This window comes from Myotis davidii, unplaced genomic scaffold (genome assembly GCF_000327345.1).
Source record: "Myotis davidii unplaced genomic scaffold, ASM32734v1 scaffold132, whole genome shotgun sequence".
NCBI lineage: Eukaryota > Metazoa > Chordata > Mammalia > Chiroptera > Vespertilionidae > Myotis > Myotis davidii.
In genome coordinates, this window is record NW_006285258.1 from 3,694,633 (window position 1) to 3,717,387 (window position 22,755).

Consider the following 22,755-nt stretch of genomic DNA (forward strand, 5'->3'; position numbering starts at 1 on the left):
CCAGTAGGGGGCAGGCAGGAGGCGACCAATCCGTGATTCTCTGTCATCATTGATCTTTAATAATCTCCCTCTCCCTTCCTCTCTGAAATCAGTAAAACTCTATGAAAAAAAACGAAAGAATCTTCATGGCACATTAAAGTCGAGTATTGAGTCAATGCAATTCTATATTATGAAAGGCTAAAATGGAAATCAACTAAATGGAAGAAAAATTGGTCACTACACACAAACTGACCACCCGGGCAGATGCTCATGGCAAGAGCTGCCCCCTGATGTTCAGTGCACTCCCACAGGGGGAGCACCGCTCAGCCAGAAGCCGGACTCACAGCTGGCGAGTGCAGTGGCGGTGGCCAGCCAGCTTAGGCCTGCTCCCCTTAGGTGGGAAGCAGGCCTAAGCCGTCAGCTGGACATCCCCTGAGGACTCCCAGACTGCGAGAGGGCGCAGGCCAGGCTGAGGGACTGCCCCCCAAGTGCACTATTTTCGTATACCAGGCCTCTAGTTAGTAAAAATAATATTGAATGCATACTAAGCTTTAGAGTTGCATTTTGTTGAGATGGGGAGAGTGTCAGTAACATTTCACTAAGAGTAAAGGACTATAGGGAATGGAACTGAGCTTTTAGCAGTGCTCTGGATACAGCTATGGAAAGATACATCAGTGGAAAGATGTTTATATTCTAATCAAGGAGAAAGACATACACAAATAACTAATGAAAATAGCTTCTTAAGGAAGATACCAGCAAAGTTTTATGAACTTTTAAAAAAGAAATTTATGTCCCCAGGGAGGTATGGGGAGGATATTACATTACATGACTTCATATATAATAGCATTTGGACTAGACTTTGAAGGGGGAGTAGGAGTCTTCACCGGTAGGTAGAGGTTAACCTCTAATCTGTTCCTAGTGTTTACATTGGGAAGTGTTGATTACAAAGAAATCAATTTTCTGGGAAAATCCAAAAAAAGGTAGATGATGATAGAGATTTGAAAGGCTTGTAAGGAATTGATAGGTTAGTTTGTTTTTTACTGATGAAATACAGAAGCATGTCAAAATGACTGCAAACTCTCTGGCTTCAAGGATTTTGGTGATGGTAAGGGCTGTAATGAAACCTAACAAAATAAGGATCATGAAAGAAGAATTTTGTGGGGAAGAACAGACTCTGGGCTTGTTGTATTTGAAGTGCTAGTTGGGGAGACTCTGGTGATTCCCATTTAACTTACAGTTATGTATGAATGCTAGAAGTCAGGGAGTTTTAAATAGAGATGTAGCAATGGAAATACATAAGATTGTCAGGGAAAGAAAAGTTAGTAAAAAAGAACTTCAGGGATAAAGCTATTGGAATGCTCAGATTTAAAGGACAAAAGGAAAAAGAACCAGAGAACAGGTTTAAGAAAGAATAAGAAAATAGGAGAGTGTTAAGTTACAGAAGGCAGAGTTAGAATTTGGGGGGGCAAGGATGTGGTACCAAATGCTGAAAGGAACAAAAAAATAATGAAGACTCAAGAGAATTAGATTTGGTAGTGGCAGGATTATATGTGATCTTGACAATAGCAGTTTCAAGAAAGTGTCGGATAGAGTGAGAGGATTGGGATTAAAGTTTAAGACTGGTGAAGGATTTGGGGATAGCCACAGGAGAATGAAGGCATCAGGCAGAAAAGAATTGTTGAATAGTACTGAGAATGCAGCTGGGGGAGGGAGATCATTCTTTACTGACGGACTGAAATGAGGGCTAGACTACATGTAAGTGTGACTCGCATATATGACACAGATTTAGTGAGAATAAGGGAAGGTGCAGAGTTCTGAAATGTCAGAGATAGAATGATTCTGTTTGGAGACCAGTTGCAGAAATTGACATGCTTGAGGGTTGCTGAAGTAGAGTAGAACTAATAACTTAAATATCCCTACTTTAGATTTGCCTAATTAGTTGTCTGCACCTGCTTTGTCTTCATCTTATAGAGGTTGAAAAAATGGATAAAAGCTGTATCTGAGCGATGCTACATGGCTATGTGCTGCTCTGACAATTTGATGTCTGTTTTTCCACAAGAAGAGGATGTTCTTGTTTTTGTAGATTTACCATTAGAAAATTTCAAACTATGTGGAGTTGGCTGTAGTAGTAAAACTAATGTTCTTGTTTGTTTTTAGTGGTCACTGCAGCTTCTTTTCACACTAAAGATTCTACTAACAGAAAACCTTTAACCAAAAGTCAGCCCTGTTTGACATCCTTTAATTCTTTGGACATTACTTCCTCTAAAGCAAAAAAAGGAAAAGAGAAGGAAATTGTAAAACTAAAACGGCCCACAGCACTTAAAAAGGTAAAACAAAATCTGAGATGTTTATTTTAGAGGATAAATAAGAATTTACATCTGTTTTCCAATCAGTAGTGTGGCATTTTAGCCAACAGATTATTAAGAAATGTTGATAGGCATCATCATAAAGATGATGACTAGTTAATTGGAGGTTGGGAATATATCATCAGCATAGCATCATGGCTATCTGTCTGTATTGAACAGGGCCCTGAAGAGAGAATTCTTTCTCCAAGATTTTTTTTAAAGTTAAACATTTAGCATCCTAAAACATTGGACCCGAGGAATTAGAAGTTCTGGAGTCTAATACTTACTTAAGTGGTATCATGTAGTTTTAGGCAAACCTTACCTCATCTTCTTTATAAGTGTTAAATAATAGCACTGCTCTATTTGACTCAGTGTTGATACTAGGAGGAGATAATCCATATCCAAATAATTGAAAACTGCAAAATGTAAATCTGTTGTAACTTTATGACCTGGTTTCCAAACTTTTAATTTTATCCATTTTCAGGGTAATGCTAGGTGCTGCCACCCAGGGTTTAAAGACTGAAGTAGGTGTGGTTAGGTAGTTGTAGTATAGATATATAGTACCGAGCACAGTTTCCTCCCTTTATTTTGGATCTAGACCCTCCTTCAGCTATGGTACCTGAAACTACATTTTCCTTCTTGTCAGTCAGTTTTATGTAGCCAACTAAACCAAAAATCCTCATGTCCATGTTTAAGTAAACTACTGTACCTTTGTAATGGTGAAGATTTTATATTCAGTACATTCTTAAAGAGTGATCAGTAATGAAAGACTGGTAATGACTTTTAGGTTATTTTGAAAGAAAGAGAGGAAAAGAAGGGCCGTTTAACTGTGGACCACAATCTTTTGGGATCTGAGGAACCAATAGAAATGCACTTAGATTTTATTGATGATTTGCCACAGGAGATTGTTTCCCAGGAAGGTAAGATCACCCCTTTCCCCTGTCTTCTCATGGATTGGTTTAGAGCATTTTAATTGATAGGTAAGCCATCACTAATTACCGTATTATTTTCCTTTATATTTTATCTAAATTTATTTTTGAGAGTGGTTTCTTTTGAAGATGCTTCTATAGGGAGAAAGTTAAAAGAAGGGGAGTAGTATATGGCAGGTCTTTGGCATTTTTGAGACATAAATCCTGAGTTTATTGTAAACTCTTCATAATTATGATCTCGCCATTGTGTCCTCTAGTTCTTTTCATTTTGTCTTTTATATCTAGAACATTGTTGGCTCTCTTTCTTCATAGGACTATTTTTAAGTGAATTGTTTTTTTTTTAATTCTCTTTCTTGCTGTCATGAATTAATGCATATGCCACAATGAGTAGAGAATGCACAGCCTGTCATAATACACAGTCCAGTTGGTCACTAAGATTTAGTCCATTCAGTAGCCAGTGCATATGATTCCAGTTGGGACCTTGGCAAATCTCTAGATTCCTTCTAAAATTACACTACTGTGGAAGAAAGATTTTAAGAGAGACCTGGCAAGGTCCCTTTTTCTGCTGGTATATATTTATTCCTCAATATTTTTCACCAAATTTAAATCTAATTTATTTATAAATTAAGTAGCAGTGTTCCATTGTGTTTAGGAAAATGAATTTACTTCTAAGGATTATTTAGTTAGGACATACTTGGTTATGATTTCCCTTTACTCTCAAGTATCCTTGCCTTTGTATTTAGGTACATTTATCCCATATTAAATACCTATCATGTATACTTTAGTAACTAGGGTGAGGATGAGAAGAAGGTCAGGAAATGTAATAAAGATATATAGTGGACTGGTCTTGCTTATTGTATATGGAGATAAGAAACTATATGTATAATTGCTAATTAATGGATGAATATACAAATACTAACTCATTTCCTGAGTTTAGGTGTTTAGGAAAGAAGCAGTAATCTAAGGAGGCATTTGAGTTAGATGACATCTAAAAATGCGGCTGCCTGTTCTGGACAGTTGATTGAATGTCATCCCGTGCACCAAAAGGTTGTCGGTTCAATTCCTGGTCAGGGCATTTGCCCAGGTTGTGGGCTCAATCCCAGTTAGGGGGCATGCACAAGGCAGCCGGTAGATGTTTCTATTTCATATGGATGTTTCTCTCTCTCCCTTTCTCTCTAAAAATCAGTAAAAAAATATTTTAAAAAATAAATAAAAATGTGGCTGCCTGAGCACAGACACAAAGACCAAATGAGAGAGAATCTAGGGTGGTGCCCAAGAATTAGGAGTGGTGTGGAGAGAATGAGTGAAGTAGAATCATCATTGGCAGCAGTGATGGGACTTTGTATACAGTTTTTAAAATGATTTCCAAGAAATGGGAAGGAAAATAGAGATGAAGGACATGAGTAATATGATCTTCTGGTATAGAAGTTAATACCTTTACATGTTTTAGGTCATTTGGTCTTCTCTCATCTCTTCTGAGGAGACCTGTGGGCCATGCTTGAATTTTTTTCTTTTTTTTGTGGGGTGGGGGGGGGAGGGTAGTATATTTTGAGAGATAGTAGGAAGACTTCATTTTTGTATGTATGAGAAATGTTTATTTGTGATATGAACAGTGTCCAACTTGTTAGCTTCTGGAATTTGGAAGTGATGCAAAAGACAACTGCCATTCTAAATTGCATTGATTGTATTGATTTTAATATAGAGCTGAATTTTCAGCATTTGAAGTTTCTAAATTCTTTATTCTCACCCCACATCTCTGCAGATACTGGACTGAGCATGCCCAGTGATACTTCACTCTCTCCAGCAAGTCAGAACTCTCCATACTGTATGACACCTGTGTCACAAGGCTCTCCAGCTAGTTCTGGGATAGGCAGTCCAATGGCGTCTTCAACAATAACCAAAATCCACAGCAAAAGATTTAGAGAGTAAGTTTTAGTCTCAGTAAATTACTGAGTTTGAATAGTTTATGTACCTTGATTGTAGTTCTGAATATGGTATTGTCATTATTACTTGGTGGGTTGAGCAGATAAAGCACTAAAGATCTTTAAGTTGTTTCAGATTTAAAAGCTGGTTTTGTTATATTTAAAGCATTTGCCTTCCATTAGCTATCAGTGTTCATGTGAAAGTGAATTGGCTGTAAATATATTCTTTTTATATCAGATAGTGTTTATATCCTGGGAATTTGGTCTGTTACATCGTATATATAAAATGCTGTGTACTATAAGGTTTCCCACTCCGAGTGCTTGTGTTTTTTAATTTATATTATTGACCCTTCAAAAAAACCCTCTCTAACCAATTAATCCCAAGATTCTAAGACCCTGTTACATTATGTGAACCTATTACATAAAGCTATTTAATTTTGAGCAAATATTTCTAAGTTTTAAATTGGCCATTTGTGAATAACCTTGAACTAGCAGTTACAGCTATGAAGGATTTTAGAATTTTAACATTCTAAAATGGGGCATTCAGGAGGCAGCCGGTAGATGAATTAATTTTTTGCATTTGTGCAGATGAATTAATTTTACCTTTAAAAATGACAATGAACAAGGCCCAGGGTGAAAGTAAAATCTGTGTGAATCCAAACCACATTGGTTTGTTTGTTCCTTTTCTTTATACTATTCTTTTGAGCGAGTACTTCTTGCCTAGATTTGGGGAGTTAATTTAATGTTCAATAACAAATGTGAAGCAAAGGAAACTCTCGGAACATAAAACGCTGTATACATACAAAATAAACAGCTTAAAGAAAAGCAGAATGAAGAAAATTGCATTTTTGATGTTCTGTTCTTTAATTTTGCATACTTTAAGATAGTTGATCTTTCCTCAGTCTATCCAGTTTTATCTTCCCTTCTGAAGAATGCCATACTTGTACTTATTTAAACATTTTTTTACATAAACATAAAAAAAATTCCCAAAGCAGAACTTTTTTCTTTCTTTTTTTTTTTTTTACTGAAAAAGGGCAGGCGTAGATTTTTCCACTCTATAATGTAATTAGAAGTAGAACTTTGCTTATGAAAAAGATTAGGGATTAGAACTTGAAAAGTAGAGTATATTAAGAGGAAATAATTCCTAAAATTAAGTACTATAGTGGCCTCACACTTATTTCCATCATCATTATCATTATTATTATTATTATTACTACTACTACTACTACTAAAGGCCAGGTGCATGAAATTCATGCATTCGGGGGTGGGGGGTCCCCTCAGTCAGCCTGTGCCCTCTCACAGTCCGGGAGCCCTTGGGGGATGTCCAACTGACAGCTTAGGCCTGCTCCCTGTGGGCCTAAGCTGGCAGTCGGACATACTTAGTGCTGCTGCAGAGGCGGGAGAGGCTCCTGCCACCATTGCTCTGTGAGCCTGGCTTCTGCTGAGTGGCACTCCCCCTGTGGGAGCACACTGACCACCAGGGGACAGCTCCTGCATTGAGCATCTGCCTCCTGGTGGTCAGTGTGTGTCATAATGACCGTCATTCCACTGTTTGGTCAATTTGCATATTAGCCTTTTATTATATAGGATTATTATTATCTTGTATTGTTACCATATATACTACAAAGAACCTCATTCAGTTGCTTTGCCTGATATGTTTTGGTTTGAATGTAATTACTGAGTTATCCTCCATAGCCATAGTTTTTTGGAGTTAGAAGGACCATTGAAGTCATCTTAGTTAACTCTGTAATTTTATGGTTAAGGGAAAACAATGCCTAGATATTGTGACTTATCCAAGAGTAGAGGATGAATTATTGGTATTAGGGCATTCATTAAGCATCTGCAGTTATATTTCTTTCCTACTTACTAGAAACATCTTTAATATTCATTGGAATGAAATAACCTTCTATCTCCTTACCACAAACATTATATTTCTTTTTTTTTAATCTAATTAGCAGGCTAACATTTTATTTCTATCCTTAGGAATTTAATAATTGGGAATTTGGATAGTACCTCCTTGAGGTTGATCTATCCTTTAAGTAAAAGCCAATCTCTTGTAATTCAGGAAAACTCTTCTGTTTTTCTAATTGACTGAGGGATAAGATATTTTAAAAATTTTAATTTTTTTATGAAAACTTCTTGCTTGATCTATTTCTTTCCTAAAGTAATTTTATAGTTACAGAAAAATAAATGAGGACAAACTTACTTATTTTTGGTTTCCTTTATAGGTATTGTAATCAGGTTCTTTGTAAAGAGATTGATGAATGTGTGACTCTTCTTCTTCAAGAGCTTGTCAGTTTCCAGGAACGCATCTATCAAAAAGATCCTGTAAGAGCCAAAGCAAGGAGACGGCTGGTTATGGGTCTGAGGGAAGTTACCAAACATATGAAGTTAAACAAGATCAAGTGTGTTATAATTTCTCCAAACTGTGAAAAAATCCAGTCAAAAGGTATGAACATTTTACTTTTGAAGTATTTTGATACTTATTTAATATAATTGTAGGATGTACAGTGAATTTTAAAGTGGAAGTCATATGACTTAGCAGAGGTTAGTTATAAAGCATATATTGAATGGGAGGAAAGAAAATATCTTTCAGTACCTAAAATTAAGTAATAAAATTGAGATTGGATTGTAAAGGAAATCCCCATCTATGGAGTACTAGTGAAGGCTTTACTTTGGGCCAACCAAGTGTGCCCTCTGTTGTAATCAGAATGGGGACTAGTAAGAGTACATTTCTTTACCACTGCAACTATACTCTACTTTTTTACCTTTTTACCTTACCTTTCATTGATGGCCCTTTTGTCTTGCTTATGATGGAGATTTGCCCCTTAGAAACCAGCAGTTAATACAGAGGTTCTTGGGTGAGCCGGCACACAAGTATTCTGTACTATGTCATGTACCCTTATTTGTACTATTTTCATGAAGTAGCCACTTTGGGTGATTGGACTAAACAGATGCATCAAGTAGCAGTATCAGGCATGTTCTGCATAGGGGACAAATTCCAATAAAAACAGTAACATTTAATATTACATCTGATAAGTTGCTATTTGAGCTGAGGGATTAAATAAAAGAATCAAACACTATTAACAATTTTAGTTAATTTCTTTTAAACAGATGTTTATTGTATTGAAATTTGACTCCTGATATGCTGATTCCTATGGGTACTAGGGAATTTGGAATTTAATTAGGGAGAAAGAAAATATGTACATATATCCATAAATAGTACAAATTCAAATAGGGAGAATGTGTGGAATAGCATAAGTGCCACAGGCTTCATAGAGTTCTTTGCTGTTGTGTTTTATGCTTTAATGTTGGGTGCACAAATAGCTATTTCTAAAATAATTAATCTAAAACCTCTGGATGTGTTGACTTTCTCAGGTGGCCTGGATGAGGCGCTCTATAATGTCATAGCCATGGCACGGGAACAGGAAATTCCTTTTGTGTTTGCCCTTGGGAGAAAAGCTCTGGGACGCTGTGTGAACAAGCTGGTTCCTGTTAGTGTAGTGGGAATCTTCAACTACTTTGGTGCTGAGGTAAGACTCTGGAAGACACACCCTCTTTCACTCCGCCTGCCCCAGTTGACACATGCCATTGTTATGTTTAAGCATTTGGAGAAGGGAGATGATAACTCTCCAAGAATGAGTGGAACATTCTTGAGTATTACATTTCCTTTTTTAGTGTTGAAACCCTTACATAAGTTAATCCTACAGCATTTTTTGAAAAGATTTTTAGCTCCTATTTCTGCCACAGTGTTTTTTTTCTTCTGGGTTCAACTATGTAATACTTGATCATTTATTTAACTGCTGGGTAAAAATTATCCAATATTATACTATGTAAAATAATTTTCTTCAATATATATGTTGGGTATATTTTGTGCTGCTACTCAGAGTAGAGAGAAAAGAATCCTTTAATTGGAGAGGATGTTACTTTAGAAAAAGAAATTTCTAAACCAGTTGTCAGAATAATTCTTATCTCTGATACCTTCATCTTCCTCTCGAAGTCAGCTAATACAAAGCTTAACCCATCAGAGCTGAGAACATAAAGTCTATTTAGAGTAATGCTTATTAATATACAATGTTTTAAGAATGATTCTAAAGTATTTTGCGACACCACCAATGGACCATTTTCCCTCTTCCTATCTATATATTTAAATGTCTATCCTTTCCTATCCAGTCACCATGTTTGCATACCTCCATTTACCCATTCATTCTGTTTCTCTCCTGTCACCTGTCTACCCACCTACTCTCTGATTATATAATTAATATTTGTGCTCCCACAGTAGCCCTTGCTTTTCTCAGTTACAGATATCACACTGCCTTGCTCTAGTATATGTGTTTTTCCCCCCTTAACTGTGAATTCCTTGAAGCAGGCTTCTTGTCTAGGTATCCCTGGCACCTTTCACATTACCTGAGCATGAGTAGGCAATAAATGCTTGTTTAAAAATTGTGTGGTAAAGTATATCTGCCTGCTATGTTAAGTGATATGTGAACATTTAGGTAATAAATGGAAAAAAAGGGTCATATATAAAGCCACCTGATAAAAACATACTGGGATCAAGGTCAGGAAAAGTTTACATGTTTATTTCTAATTATATTGGCTTATTACTGAATTATATATATTAGGTTATTTGTATGGTTTTATATTACAAAAATGCTTGCCAGTTTTGTTTGTACATTGGTTTACTTGCCATCAGCTGTTTTGAGGTAGGTGACTTATTGTTTAAACCAAGACAACTTTAATATGGAGATAAAGGAAATATTGATATATTATCCGGTGTATCCAGTCACAGTAATGTAGCACACTGAAGTTATTCTTACCATCTGATAAAACTAACCTTTGAATTAAGCTTCATGTCCTTACACTGACATTCAAGGCCTTTATTCCCTGATAGCTTTTCTTTTTAATTTTACTTTTTAATTTTATTTTCTTTTATTCCCAACAATGTTTATGTTTTATTTATATTTAAAAACCAGTGTTAATCTCAAAATCACATATCCATGTGCCTATTTTCTTTTAGGTGGCTTCATTTAAATGCATGATTTGTTAAACATTGCAAACAAATATCTATGAAGTCTGTTACATGTAACACATAGGGGCTGTTTTTAGTAATACATCCTCCCTCCTTTTATAGAATAAATAAACCCTGAATATATTTTTCATATTATTAGTAATTAGCACCCACCCTCTTAAAAAATCAATATAGCCCTCACTGGTTTGTCTCAGTGGATGGAGCATCAGCCTGTAGCCCAGCCGTGGGCAAACTACGGCCCGTTTGAAATGAATAAAACTATTGGAAAAAAAAAAACCGTACCCTTTTATGTAATGATGTTTACTTTGAATGTATATTAGTTCACACAAACACTCCATCCATGCTTTTGTTCCGGCCCTCCGGTCCAGTTTAAGAACCCATTGTGGTCCTCGAGTCAAAAAGTTTGCCCATCCCTGCTACAGACTGAAGGGTCCTGGGTTCAATTCTGGTCAAGGGCGCATGCCCAGGTTACAGGCTCAATCCCCAGTAGGGGACATGCAGGAGGCAGCCTATCAATGATTCTCTCTCATCATTGATGTTTCTATCTCTCCCTCTCCCTTCCTCTCTGAAATCAATAAAAATTTTGTTTAAAAATTTTTTTTTAAAAACCCCAAACAAAAAACAAAACAAGTACAAAAAACACTTTCCATGATCTGGTCTCTTCTTGTCTTAAAAAAAAAAAAAAAATCAACACAGCAACAGCGTTTATTGTACCTGCTACTTTAAACAGTTTAAACATCAGCTGGGTGAAGCATGCTACTTATGTTTATCTTTCACACGTTTAATTTGCAAAGATATATTATTTCATAACAATATGATGCTTTTGCTATGCTTTCTTTCATTTTGTTATGGATTATACTTAAATGATAATAACTTAGAAGAAAAAAATTATGCTGTGTTGGGGGGTGTCTTGTGATACTAAATCAAGACATTAAACAGAGTAGAAACTTACTGAATTATGATGTAAGAACTACTAAAAGTAATTGTCTTTCTGGTAGCTGTGGAAACTTCATTTTTCTTTTGGACATTATTGGACTTCATGATTATTGAAGTAGTACAACTTTAATGCTTATGTGAGTTTTGCCATTTTTTTTTTAACAGGAGCATGCTCTGTCACCTACTGTTTCACTCTAATTATTAATTCCATTCATGTTCTTTTCTGTTTCACTGACAGGAGAATTTCTGGTTATTTAGCTCCACATTCTATATCTATATCTATATCTATATCTTAGAGTAAGAGAGAAACATTGATCGGTTGCTTCCTATACATACCCTGACTCACAACCTGGGTATATGCCCTGACCAAGAATCGAACATACCACCATTTGGTGTACAGGACAACACTCCAACCAACTGAGCTACTCTGGCCAGGGCCATTTCTTGCACTTTTCTTTTTTTTTTTTAATGGTTTCTTTTTTTTCTTAAATATGCATGGACCCTGATGGGAATTGAACAGTGACCTCCTGGTTCACAAGTTGACGCTCAGCCACTGAGCCGGCTGGGCCATTCCTTGTACCTTTCTATGTATCTTTATTCATTACTAGAGGTCCGGTGCACAAAAATTTGTGCACTAGGCAGGTGGGGGGGTTCCTCAGCCTGGCCTGTGCCCTCTCGCAGTCTGGGACCCCTCAGTGGATGACCACCTGCTGGCTTAGGCCCACTCCCCAGGGGGACCAGGGCTAAGCTGGCAGTCAGACATCCCTCTGGCAGCCTGGGAACCCTTGGGGGATGTCCACTTGTCAGCAGAGAGCAGGCCTAAGCTGCAGTCAGACATCCGTAGCACTGCTGAGGAGGCGGGAGAGGCTCCCACCACCATCGCTGTACTGGCAGCCGTCAGCCTGGCTTGTGGCTGAGCAGAGCTCCCCCTGTGGGAGTGCACTGACCACCAGGGGGCAGCTCTTGCATTGAGCGTCTGCCCCCTGGTGGTCAGTGTGTGTCATAGTGACCAGTCATTCCCAGTCGTTCTGCTGTTAGGGTCAATTTGCATATATAATACCCTTTTATTATCTAGGATAGAGGCCTGGTGCATGGGTGGGGGCCAGCTGGTTTGCCCTGAAGAGTGTCCTGGATCAGGATGGGGCCCCCCACTGGGGTGCCTTGCCAGCCTGGATGAGGGGCTGAGGGCCATTTGTAAGCTGGCCACACCCCTTCAGGGTAGGGGGTCCTACTGGGGTGCCTTGCCAGTCTGGGTGAGGAGCTGAGGGCTGTTTGCAGGCTGGCCAAGACCCCCAGCGGGGAACCTCACCCCATGAGGGTGTGGCCATCCTGGGTGAGGGCTGATGGCTGTTTGCAGGCTGGCCAGAGGCTGGCTGGAGGCAGGTATCTGGAATTTATTTATCTTCTATAATTGAAACTTTGTTGCCTTGAGCGGAGGCCACAGCCAGCCAGGGCAGGTGAGAAGCTTGGCTTCCTCCATTGCCGGGGCAACCAAGTCTCCTGCTTGCTCCAGCTCCATGGCTGCTGGCCGCCATCTTGGTTGGGTTTATTTGCATATAGTCACTCTGATTGGCTGGTGGGCATGGCTTGGGGCATAGTGGAGGTGCGGTCAATTTGCATGTTTCTTTTTTATTAGATTAGATTTTACCTGCATGAGTAAGAATGCACTCTCTCCATCTCTCAAAATTTTACCTAGGCATATTTTTCAAGGCTTATATCACACATCATTACTTTGTGAATTTTTCACTGATGCCCAGCAGTTAGATTTGATATTTTCTCCAAAGGCCAGAACACTTTGTACATATTAAGGCAGTTATAATATTTTGCCTTGAATCATAGCTGTCTTCTGTTTTCTCCTTCTAGCCACATGGAAGGTTTCTTGAGAGCAGAGTGGTGTTCCAGTGGTCTTTGTACCCACTATAGTGCCAAATGCTAAAGTGTGCAGTTGTTGATTGATAAACTCTACAAGAACTTTTAATATATCACATGTAGTGACTAGTATTGCATCAGGAAATTTCCTCAGTCTTGTGACAATTAAATAAACAATATATGTAAGTTACAAAGTATTTTTTAAAGCCCTCTGGTTGGCATACTGATTGAAAGTGGATCTGACTTTGAAACAGTGGAGATTTATTGTTAGTAATAGGAGTAGAAAGTCTAACAAAAAAAATGGACTAGTCAAAATCTCTTTCTTTTTAGGGCCTGTTTAATAAGTTAGTAGAACTCACCGAGGAAGCCAGGAAAGCCTATAAGGATATGGTTGCAGCAATGGAGCAAGAGCAGGCGGAGGAAGCATTAAAGAACGTGAAGAAGGTGCCACACCACATGGGGCATTCCCGGAATCCCTCAGCAGCAAGCGCCATTTCCTTCTGCAGTGTTATTTCTGAGCCCATCTCTGAAGTAAATGAAAAGGAATATGGTAAGTTGTTGCATATCATTAAAAATGACTTAAAATTTTTTTTAATTTATCCTTTATTGTTGAAAGTATTACAGATGTCTCCTCCCCCCCCCCCCCCAATTGACCTCCTCTACCCCACACCCCCTCCACCCACCTTCCCTCTGAGATTCCGCAGTCCATGCTTCTGTGTCTCTGGATCTATTTTGTTCATTCCACATATGAGTGAGATCATGTGATACTTACCTTTCTCTGACTAGCTTAACATGACTTAAATTTTGAAATTATTTTTTGATTAAGATAATTGGAAAATGACTTTCCATGCTATCTTTGTTTTTATCTTCGTGATTATTCAAATTTTGGTTTAAAAAAATCACAGTAAACACAGTCATTAAAAACTAGGAGATTGCCCTGCTGGTGTGGTGGAGTGTCAAACTATGAACCAGGAGTTCACAGTTCAGATCCCAGTCAGGGCACCTGCCTGAGTTGTGGGCTCAGTCCCCATTAGGGCGCATGTAGGTGGCAGCTGATCAATGATTCTTTCTGATCACTGATGTTTCTATCTCTCTCCCTCTTCTTTCCTCTCTGAAATCAATAAATATAAATTTAAAAATTTGGAGACAATTTGGGGCTGATGCTTTCCATGAGACCCTGAAATTTAGTCATTTTCCATAGTCTTAAAAAAGAAAAATACTAAAAGGATCTTAAAAGCAAAATGCACCTTACTTGTGACCTATAACTTAGTAAATTCTGGGATGTGTTATTCTATTACTTTATGCTCATTTATTAAAATGTTATATTTACTAAGTAAACAAGAGACCGGAATACTAACTATTCAGTCTAATGTTATAAAACCTAGCCAAATGGCATTTGTTTTGAGTTAAATCTTATTACAGTAAAAAAGATATAGAGACTAAAAAATATTTATGTGTGATGTTTAAAGTCATGTTATTTACTGTACTCTACATCTTAGTAGTTTCCTTGCCTTTGGACTGTAATACTCAGTTCTATCACATTTTGAACACTTACATTTTCTACTTTCTTGATCTAGTTTCTGACTTTTTTCACCTATTCTTTTTTTTTTAAATAGTATAGCCATCTCCTTCAACTTGGCTTTTTGTCATTTCTCTTTTCTCTTTTAATCTGTTTATCTGAAAATTTACCAAATAGGCAGTTGCCACCTAAAATTTAACAAGTAGAAAACTGAGTGGTTTTCTTCCTTTCTTCTCACACTTTTTCCTGGTCTGTCTGTTATTATAGTTAAATGTTTGGAATACTTTTGACAGCATTACAGACTGAAGACAATATATCAAGATTGTGGGCCTTTAAGAAACTTTTGGTCAAGGATGGTTGGTACTGGTATAGAGGTAGATGTATTTCTTTGGCTGGAGTGATATTAATTAAAAATAAAGAAGATAAAATGCCAACAGTTAAAATGAGGTCACCATATAGTGATACGCCAGATCTCAAAGGCAAACTGCAAGATAAATTCATAAAGCTGTGGGTCTGGGCAAACAACAGTAATCTTCATTTGGGTGCATAATTTAAGGTGTTTAATGATGGAAACTTTGGCTTTTTTACTCTCTGCGTGGGGGATTTAGGCACAATTGATTGATTTCTAGGCCTTAGAGATTTATTTTCAGTAAAATGAGGAGGGTTTTATCTGATCATCTATAAAATTCCATTCCAAGTGAAAATTCTGTGAACTAATGGTTGAATCCCAAGAATAGATTTAGAGCCTTACCCCTTTGTACGCCATAGACATCTATAATGCTTTAAAATCGTTTTTTGTGAGAATTTTCAACTGAAAATATTCAAGAGCACCCAAATTGTGAGTAATATATTTATTTTTATAATATTCACTGCAAATTGACTTTTTAAATTAAATTCAAAATATTGTGGCATGTGGGGATGGTTTCTGTTTTGGACACATAGCAGTTAACTGGTTAAAGTTAAGTGAAAGTAATCATAACAACTTTGAGAGCAAAGCATAAAGTATTCTCTCTGTTTCGGAAACATCAGCAACAAACACAAAACCCACTAATGTGGCCTAAGAAGTTAGGGTATTTGATATTTCACAGTGTCATCACTGTCCTCCTTCTGTTCTTTAATTCTCAGTCTGTGGCTTCCTCTTATGCTTATCATCTCTTGTTTAAAAATAGCTGCTGTGGCTCTAGGCATCATAGCTGTAGTCAAAAGCAGGAGGTTCATCAGCGAAGAAAGATTTTCAGAAGACTTCCCCTTTTGTTTTATTTGGCTAGAGCTGATCATGTGATTACTTTTAGCTGCATGAAAGGGAGACTTGGACAAGAGAATATTTGGCAAAGGGGAATGGGATAACTGATGGTATAAAAACTATTTTAACTCATCCCCTGGGAATGGGTTCAAGTACATCTCAAATTTAGTTATGTTAACCAGAATGGCTAATGACTGTTGAGTAGAAAACAGACTCTTCCATGTTATCCTGGTGCAATATTTCTAAAATGTTTTCTTTTGATTTCCATGGTTTAAAGTAAAAACAAATATGGGAAAGGATGCTAATCACTGGGTAGAATAGAAAGACTTCTGTGATAGTCCAGTCTTAGTGTCCTTTGTGCACCCCTTATTTTCCTGATGTTCCTTATGCTTATGTTTTTCTTCCACCTGAGCTGAGTGTCAATTCTATCGTACTTACATGAAACAAATAGTTTCAGACATAAATCCCAACTAAGCTGTAAGTTTTTTTTAGAATGGGGAGTTGGTACATAATGGGCAGTTGATAAATAATAACTCACTTACTGAATTCTCACTATATGCTAGGCATTTTGTCAGCACTTTCCATTCATTACGGTATTTAATCCTCTGAACAACCCTGTGAGATAAGAAATACTGTCCTGGAATTTTTTATTTTTATTTTATTTTTAAGAGAGAGGAAGGAAAAGTATATATAGAGAGAAACAGAAATATCAAGGTGAAAGAAACATCAATCCACTGCCTCCTGCATACACTCTGACCAGGGATTGAACCCAAAACCTGGGTATGTGCCCTGACTAGGTATTGGACCTGCCACCTTTTGGTGTAGGACAATGCTCCAACCAACTGAGCCACACTGCCTAGGGCTGCATTGCAATTTATAGATGAGGAAGCTAAGACGAAGAGAGGTAAATAACTTGTTAAAGTAAGTCTGGTTCTGGAACCTGTACTATTAACCACTGTGATGTATATGTCCTGCCTGTTGAATGAATTCTCAGTAGGACCAAACAGTAAGTGTTCAGCAAGCAGTTATGCGGGAGGACAACCTCAATGTGTAGTCCATCCCTCCTGAGTTTCTTGCTCATCCTCTGCCACCACCTCTTCCTCTGTAGGCTCTTGAATTCATTTGTTTGTTCCTCTACTATAAAAAAAACTATATAAGACAGCTTCCTTGTGTGTGCTGACTGAAGGGATAAATACACACACTTTATCCTCTGACACACCCACTACTGACTTGAAAGTGTTTAAAAAGATAATTTCACAAAGAACCAATAAACAGAAACAGAAAAGCATAGAAGGGGTTAAAAGGCAAAGAAGAGCTTTATTGAATAAGTTCTGCTAAAATAAACAGTTTTTAAGCAGGGTAGAGTTGGGTCAGTACTATTTCCAGGTTTGTTGGGATCTTTGATCCTTCCTTTAACTTGCTTCTTCAAAAGAGGATGCCTGTCTGTTCTGTTCTGGCTTTAGATTGCCTGCATTCAGCACTCCTTCGCTCCCCCACCACCATCCTCCAATCAGATCTCTTCTGACAGCACTTTTACACCTGCTGTGTTTCCCCTGTTGTGTTCATGTGTTTGTATGCTCATCAGTTATTGATCAACCTTCACCTATTACTTTAAAATGGGAGAGAGCCTAGGGAGGCCCTGTGGATATGTGACCTCAATAGCTCTTTGATCATTGTGACAAGGTACCTGATGGCTAATTGCAGAGTTCCTTGTCTCTGCTTCCAGATCTATCTCCCTTTGCTTTTCAAAGGTGGCTTTCAGCTCACCTACTTAGTAGGTGAATGCCCAAGACTAAGTCTTCAGAGAGGTCAGCTCTGCTCCATCTACTGACCTCTTTCCTTTTCCCTATTCCTTGACTCAATGTCATGGGGGAGATAGGACTTTTCCAAGACCCCAAGTGAATTCTTGTAGTACTTTTGAAGCAGAAAAAAATTGTTGGAAGGAAATGTAAATATGCAACTGAAGTTTTAAAAAATGTTATGCCTTGCCTTGGCCGGTTTGGATCACTGGATAGAGCGTTGGCCTGGGGACTGAAGGGTCCCGGGTTCGATTCCGGTCAAGGGCATGTACCTTGGTTGCGAGCACATCCCCAGTGTTGGGTGTGCAGGAGGCAGCTGATGGATGCTTCTCTCTTGTCGATGTTTCTGGCTCTCTATCCCTCTCCCTTCCTCTCTGTGAAAAATCAATGAAATGTATTTTTTTAAAAACAATGTTACGCCTTTTTAAAGTTTGTTTTTGCATAATGTATACATGAAAGTTTTTATTTCATAGGGTTATCCCCCCTCAGCACTTACTATATGCCAACCATAGGGACACACAGAGATGAGCAGGAGTGGGAATGAGAAGGGAGGGAGGGGTAAACAGCAAGCACAAAACAAGTGCTTTGAACTATATATGCAAAAAGTATTGTTGGAGTTCAGGTTATAACTGACTGTCTTTCTTAGGAGAGTCAGGAAAGGCTTCACAAAGGATCTGACATTTTAGATGGTTATCAAGGAGGAGGGAGGAGGACTCTGAAAGGTAAAGGAGAAAACACATCTCATACAGAAAGAACAGTTTATGCAAAGCAAGGAATTGTAAATAGAGAATGACTTCTGGGAGCAGTGAAAAATCAGTGTGATCCTGAGGGTGGAATGCATGGCTGGGGGTTAGAATGAATGGGACCAGAAAGATAGATAAGGGTCACACATGAAGGGCTTGGCTACAGCAAGCTAAGGAGTTTGGATTACCAGGATAATAGAAGGCCCATTAAACATTGATGTGACCAATTCACAAAACCAATTGGGAAGATATTACAGATGTACAGCTAGGTGAAGAAGGCGTAAGCTGAGGCAGTAGTGACCAAGTTGAGTAGTTTTTGAGTTAGAAGTGACATGGTACAGTTAAGAATTCAGTGGAATAAAGGCATGTCATAAGGGAGAAAGATAGGATGAAGGATTACCATAAGATTTTTCTGCTTTGAGACCATGAAAAAGATAATGTTACTAACTGAGAATGAGACTATAAGAAGAGAAGGAGGAGTTGTTTTTCATGAGGTAGGAGTGAGAGTGGAAAGGACCTGTTTTATACTTTGAAGGAGCTACAGAAAAGGATGTTCCAAACCATGTACCCTGATTTCAAGTACTGAAAGTATGGTCTATATTATACAGTTGATAGGTGACAATCAAGTTGAATATATTAATACTAGAGGCCCGGTGCACGAATTCATGCCCTTGTGGGGTTCCTCAGCCTTGCCTGCAAGGATCAGGCTGAAACCAGCTCTCCAACATACCCTGAGGGATCTTGGATTGCAAGAGGACACAGGCCAGGCCGAGGGACCCCACTGGTGCACAATAGGGGCCGGGAAGGGACCACAGGAGGGCTCCCGGGCCTGTCCGGCCCTTCTCACCCAGTCCCGATCAGTCGAATCCCAGCAGCAAGATAACCTACCAGTTGGAGCATCTGCCCCCTGGTGGTCAGTGCATGTCATAGCGACTGGTCAAATGGTGGAACAGTCAAACCGTCGGACACTCAGCATATTAGGCTTTTATTATATAGGATAAACAGTCTTGCTTTATCATTATAGCTTGATTGTTATACCTTTAAAATGTATAGCAGCTATAATGCAGATAGAAGGGGATTTTTATTTTTAAGAAACCCACAAAAATAAGTGGAACTACATCAAACTAAAAATCTGCAGACAGAACAAAGGAAACCAACCACCTTCTGAATGGGAGAAAATACTTGCAAATCATATGTCTAATAAGGGATTAATATTTTTAAAATATCAAGAACTCATACAACTCAATAGTAAAAAAAAAAAAAAACCTACCACAATCCAATGAAAAAATGGGTAGAGGAGCTGAATAGATATTTTTCTAAAGAAGCTATACAAGTGGTCAGCAAGCGCATGAAAAGATGCTCAACATCTCTAATCATCAGGAAAATGCAAATCAAAACCACAGTGAGAGATCACTTCACACTTGTTAGAATGCTGTTCTCAAAAAGACCAAAAAAAAAAAAAAAAAAAAAAAACAAAAAAAAAAAAAAAAGAAGTAAGGGAGGATGTAGAGCAAAGGGAACCCTTATGTACTCTTTGTGGAAATGTAAATTGGTAAAGCGACTATGGAGAACAGTATGGAGGTTCTTCAAAATATTAAAGATAGAACTGTCATAGCCAGCAATTTCACTTCTGGGGTAATTATCCAAAGAAAATGAAAACATTAACTCAAAAAGATACATGCAACCCCATGTTCATTGCAGCGTTACTTACATAGCCAAGATAAGGAAACAACCTAAATGCCCATCATTGGATGAATGACTAAAGGAGATGTGGTATATTTATACAATGGAATATTCAGCCATATATAAGAATGAAAGCTTGCTATTGGCAACAACATGGATGGGCCTTGAGGGCATAATACTAAGTGAAATAAGTCAGATGGAAAAAGATAAATACTCTATGCTCTGACTTATATGTGGAATCTAAAAAAATAAATACAAACACCAAGCTCATAGATACAGAGAACAGATTGGGGATTGCCAGAGAAGTGGGTTGAGGGTTGGCAAAATGTATAAAGGTGGTCCACACACACAGACTTCCAGGTATAAAATAAGTTATGGGGATATAATTTAAAGCATGGTGACTATAGTTAATAATACTGTATTGCATATTTGAAAGTTGCTAAGAGAGATTTTATAAGCCCTCATCACAAGAAAAATTTTTTTTAAGTATTTACGGTGATGGACGTTAACTAGACTTATTGTGATCATTTTACAGTCTATATAAACATCAAATTGTAATGTTGTACACCTGAAACTAATATGTTATATATCAGTTATACTTCAATAATAAAAAGATAAAATAAAAAAATATAAACTGGGAAATAAAAGAAAATAAAGAGGTAGGAGAGCTGTCCTTTTATCTTCTGATTCCTAGTATATTTTTAGCTCCAAGCTGACATCATTAAAAATAATCTAGATTTATCACCACTGTATTAGACATAATAATGCTTTTTATTTGGTTCTCAAAGTCACTTGGTAAGCCAAGCCATTATATTATAAAACAGATTTTCACACATGTTAGAAATACATGGGTGGCTTCTTTGCGTATAAATGGAAACCCTAGTCCCATTATAGGCCAAAAGACAGCTCTTAGGTAACTTGCTAAGGGAGCATGGTAAAACCAGTCAACTTAGAACTATTTCTACTGGACATCTTGGCTCTACCATCTATGACTTGTGGATTCTTGAGCCTAGTACACCTCAAGGCCAAAAAAAAGTTGGGCAATTTATTGATTTTCATGAATACATGAATATTATATATGAGCATCAGTGAGATCCTGTTGGTATAAGATCTTTTGCATTCTCAAGCATTAATATACTTATTTTTACCTCCTTGTTTTTTATCTTAAATGCACATTTTTGAGAATTGTTTTCTCTTTATAACATTTAAACTAGTACTAGAACAATCTAAGTTTTTCATTTTCCAATCAGGTAGTGAGCCAGTAAATTTCTGTAGTTTGTTCTTCCCTCATTTATGGGTTGCATAATTCTGAAACATTCTTTTGATTTTTAAAAAATCTGTTTGATATTTGCAGAAACAAATTGGAGAAACATGGTGGAAACTTCAGATGGACTGGAAACATCAGAAAATGAGAGAGAGGTTTCCTGTAGACACAGCACATCTGAAAAATCCAGTAAACTTCCATTTGACACAGCCCCTGTTGGTAAGCAGCCATCTTTAGTGGCCACAGGCAGTACTACCTCAGCTGCAAACCCTGGGAAGTCAGCAGTGAGTGAGAAAGAGGAAGGGAAGCCGGATGACCTGGAATGGGCCTCGCAGCAGAGTACCGAGACCGGCTCTCTGGATGGTAGTTGCCGGGATATTTTGAATTCCTCCATCACCAGCACCACCAGCACTCTTGTACCTGGCATGCTTGAAGAAGAGGAGGATGAAGAAGAGGAGGAGGAGGAGGATTATACCCATGAACCCATATCGGTAGAAGTACAGCTCAATAGTAGAATTGAGTCTTGGGTCTCGGAGACCCAGAGAACAATGGAAACTCTTCAGCTTGGGAAAACCCTTCATGGTTCTGAGGAAGACAATGCAGAGCAAAGTGGGGAAGAGGAAGCAGAGGTGCCCGAGGTGCTGGAGCCAGGGATGGACAGTGAGGCCTGGACTACTGACCACCAAGCAAGCTCGGAGCAGCAGAAGCCCAGCAACTGCAGCTCTCTGAACAACGAGCACTCCGATTCCAATTATACACCCCCAGACATCTAACTCAGGAAATGTCCGCTTCTCTCTCCAACCGTGTAAGGGTTACAGCCATTATCTTTTATGCTTCATCTCAACATTTTGCACTGTCCAATATTTAATATATGTATTTAATTCCTGACAGAAATATTTTTGTAGCTGTCTTTTACTTGTTTTGTTATGATCTATAGCTTAGCTTTTAATTAGCATCTAAGTGTCTTTCTAAGAACTGTGGGAAATTCAGAATTGTTTCAGCTTATTTTGTTATAGAAAATAATGATTTAAAAAAGAACAAGAACAAGTTTTGAAGAAAATAAATTTAAAATATTTATTGAGAGTCATTTGGAAAGTTAAAGATCAAGATTTTAAGGATAGGAGCAGTTATCAATGTTTGCTTCAAGACTACCCTTCTTTCACTCTAACCTGTCTGGCCAAAATATTTGGGCTTCTTCAAAAAAGACAGGAGAATTAGAAAACTTAAAAAAACAGAAGCTGAGCATAAGTTAGTTCCCAAAGTGTTTTGTGTTAAGAATTGATGCAACTTTTTTTGGTCCACAAATGCTCGTTTCAGAAGTCACTTATCATAATAACCGGTCGAAGTTGGGATGGGCTAACACAGCCTCCAGTATGTGGGTTGGCACGATTAGAGTTGGCCTCATATAGGAAGATGATAGATGTTGTATTTAATTGTGAAAAGTTACCCATGATAGGACCTTCCAGGTTCTGTCTCAGATTTGCTGCTTACCTCA

The 22,755-nt window shown here is 37.9% G+C and overlaps 1 protein-coding gene across 3 annotated transcripts in view; it reads left to right on the forward strand.

The window, feature by feature from the left end:
* SECISBP2L (SECIS binding protein 2-like) overlaps window positions 1–22,492 on the forward strand; it is a 53,544-nt gene extending 31,052 nt beyond the window's left edge. For 2 of the 3 annotated variants that reach the window (XM_015558949.1, XM_015558950.1), the window contains 7 exons: window positions 2,137–2,306; window positions 3,112–3,244; window positions 5,016–5,178; window positions 7,404–7,624; window positions 8,554–8,708; window positions 13,340–13,559; window positions 21,351–22,492. In XM_015558949.1, the coding sequence (XP_015414435.1) occupies window positions 2,137–2,306; window positions 3,112–3,244; window positions 5,016–5,178; window positions 7,404–7,624; window positions 8,554–8,708; window positions 13,340–13,559; window positions 21,351–22,033 (1,745 nt within the window). In that variant the 3' untranslated portion in view covers window positions 22,034–22,492. The remainder of the gene's footprint in view (window positions 1–2,136; window positions 2,307–3,111; window positions 3,245–5,015; window positions 5,179–7,403; window positions 7,625–8,553; window positions 8,709–13,339; window positions 13,560–21,350) is intronic. The other variant, XM_006756027.2, reaches the window with a different exon arrangement.
* The last annotated feature ends 263 nt before the right edge of the window (window positions 22,493–22,755 follow it).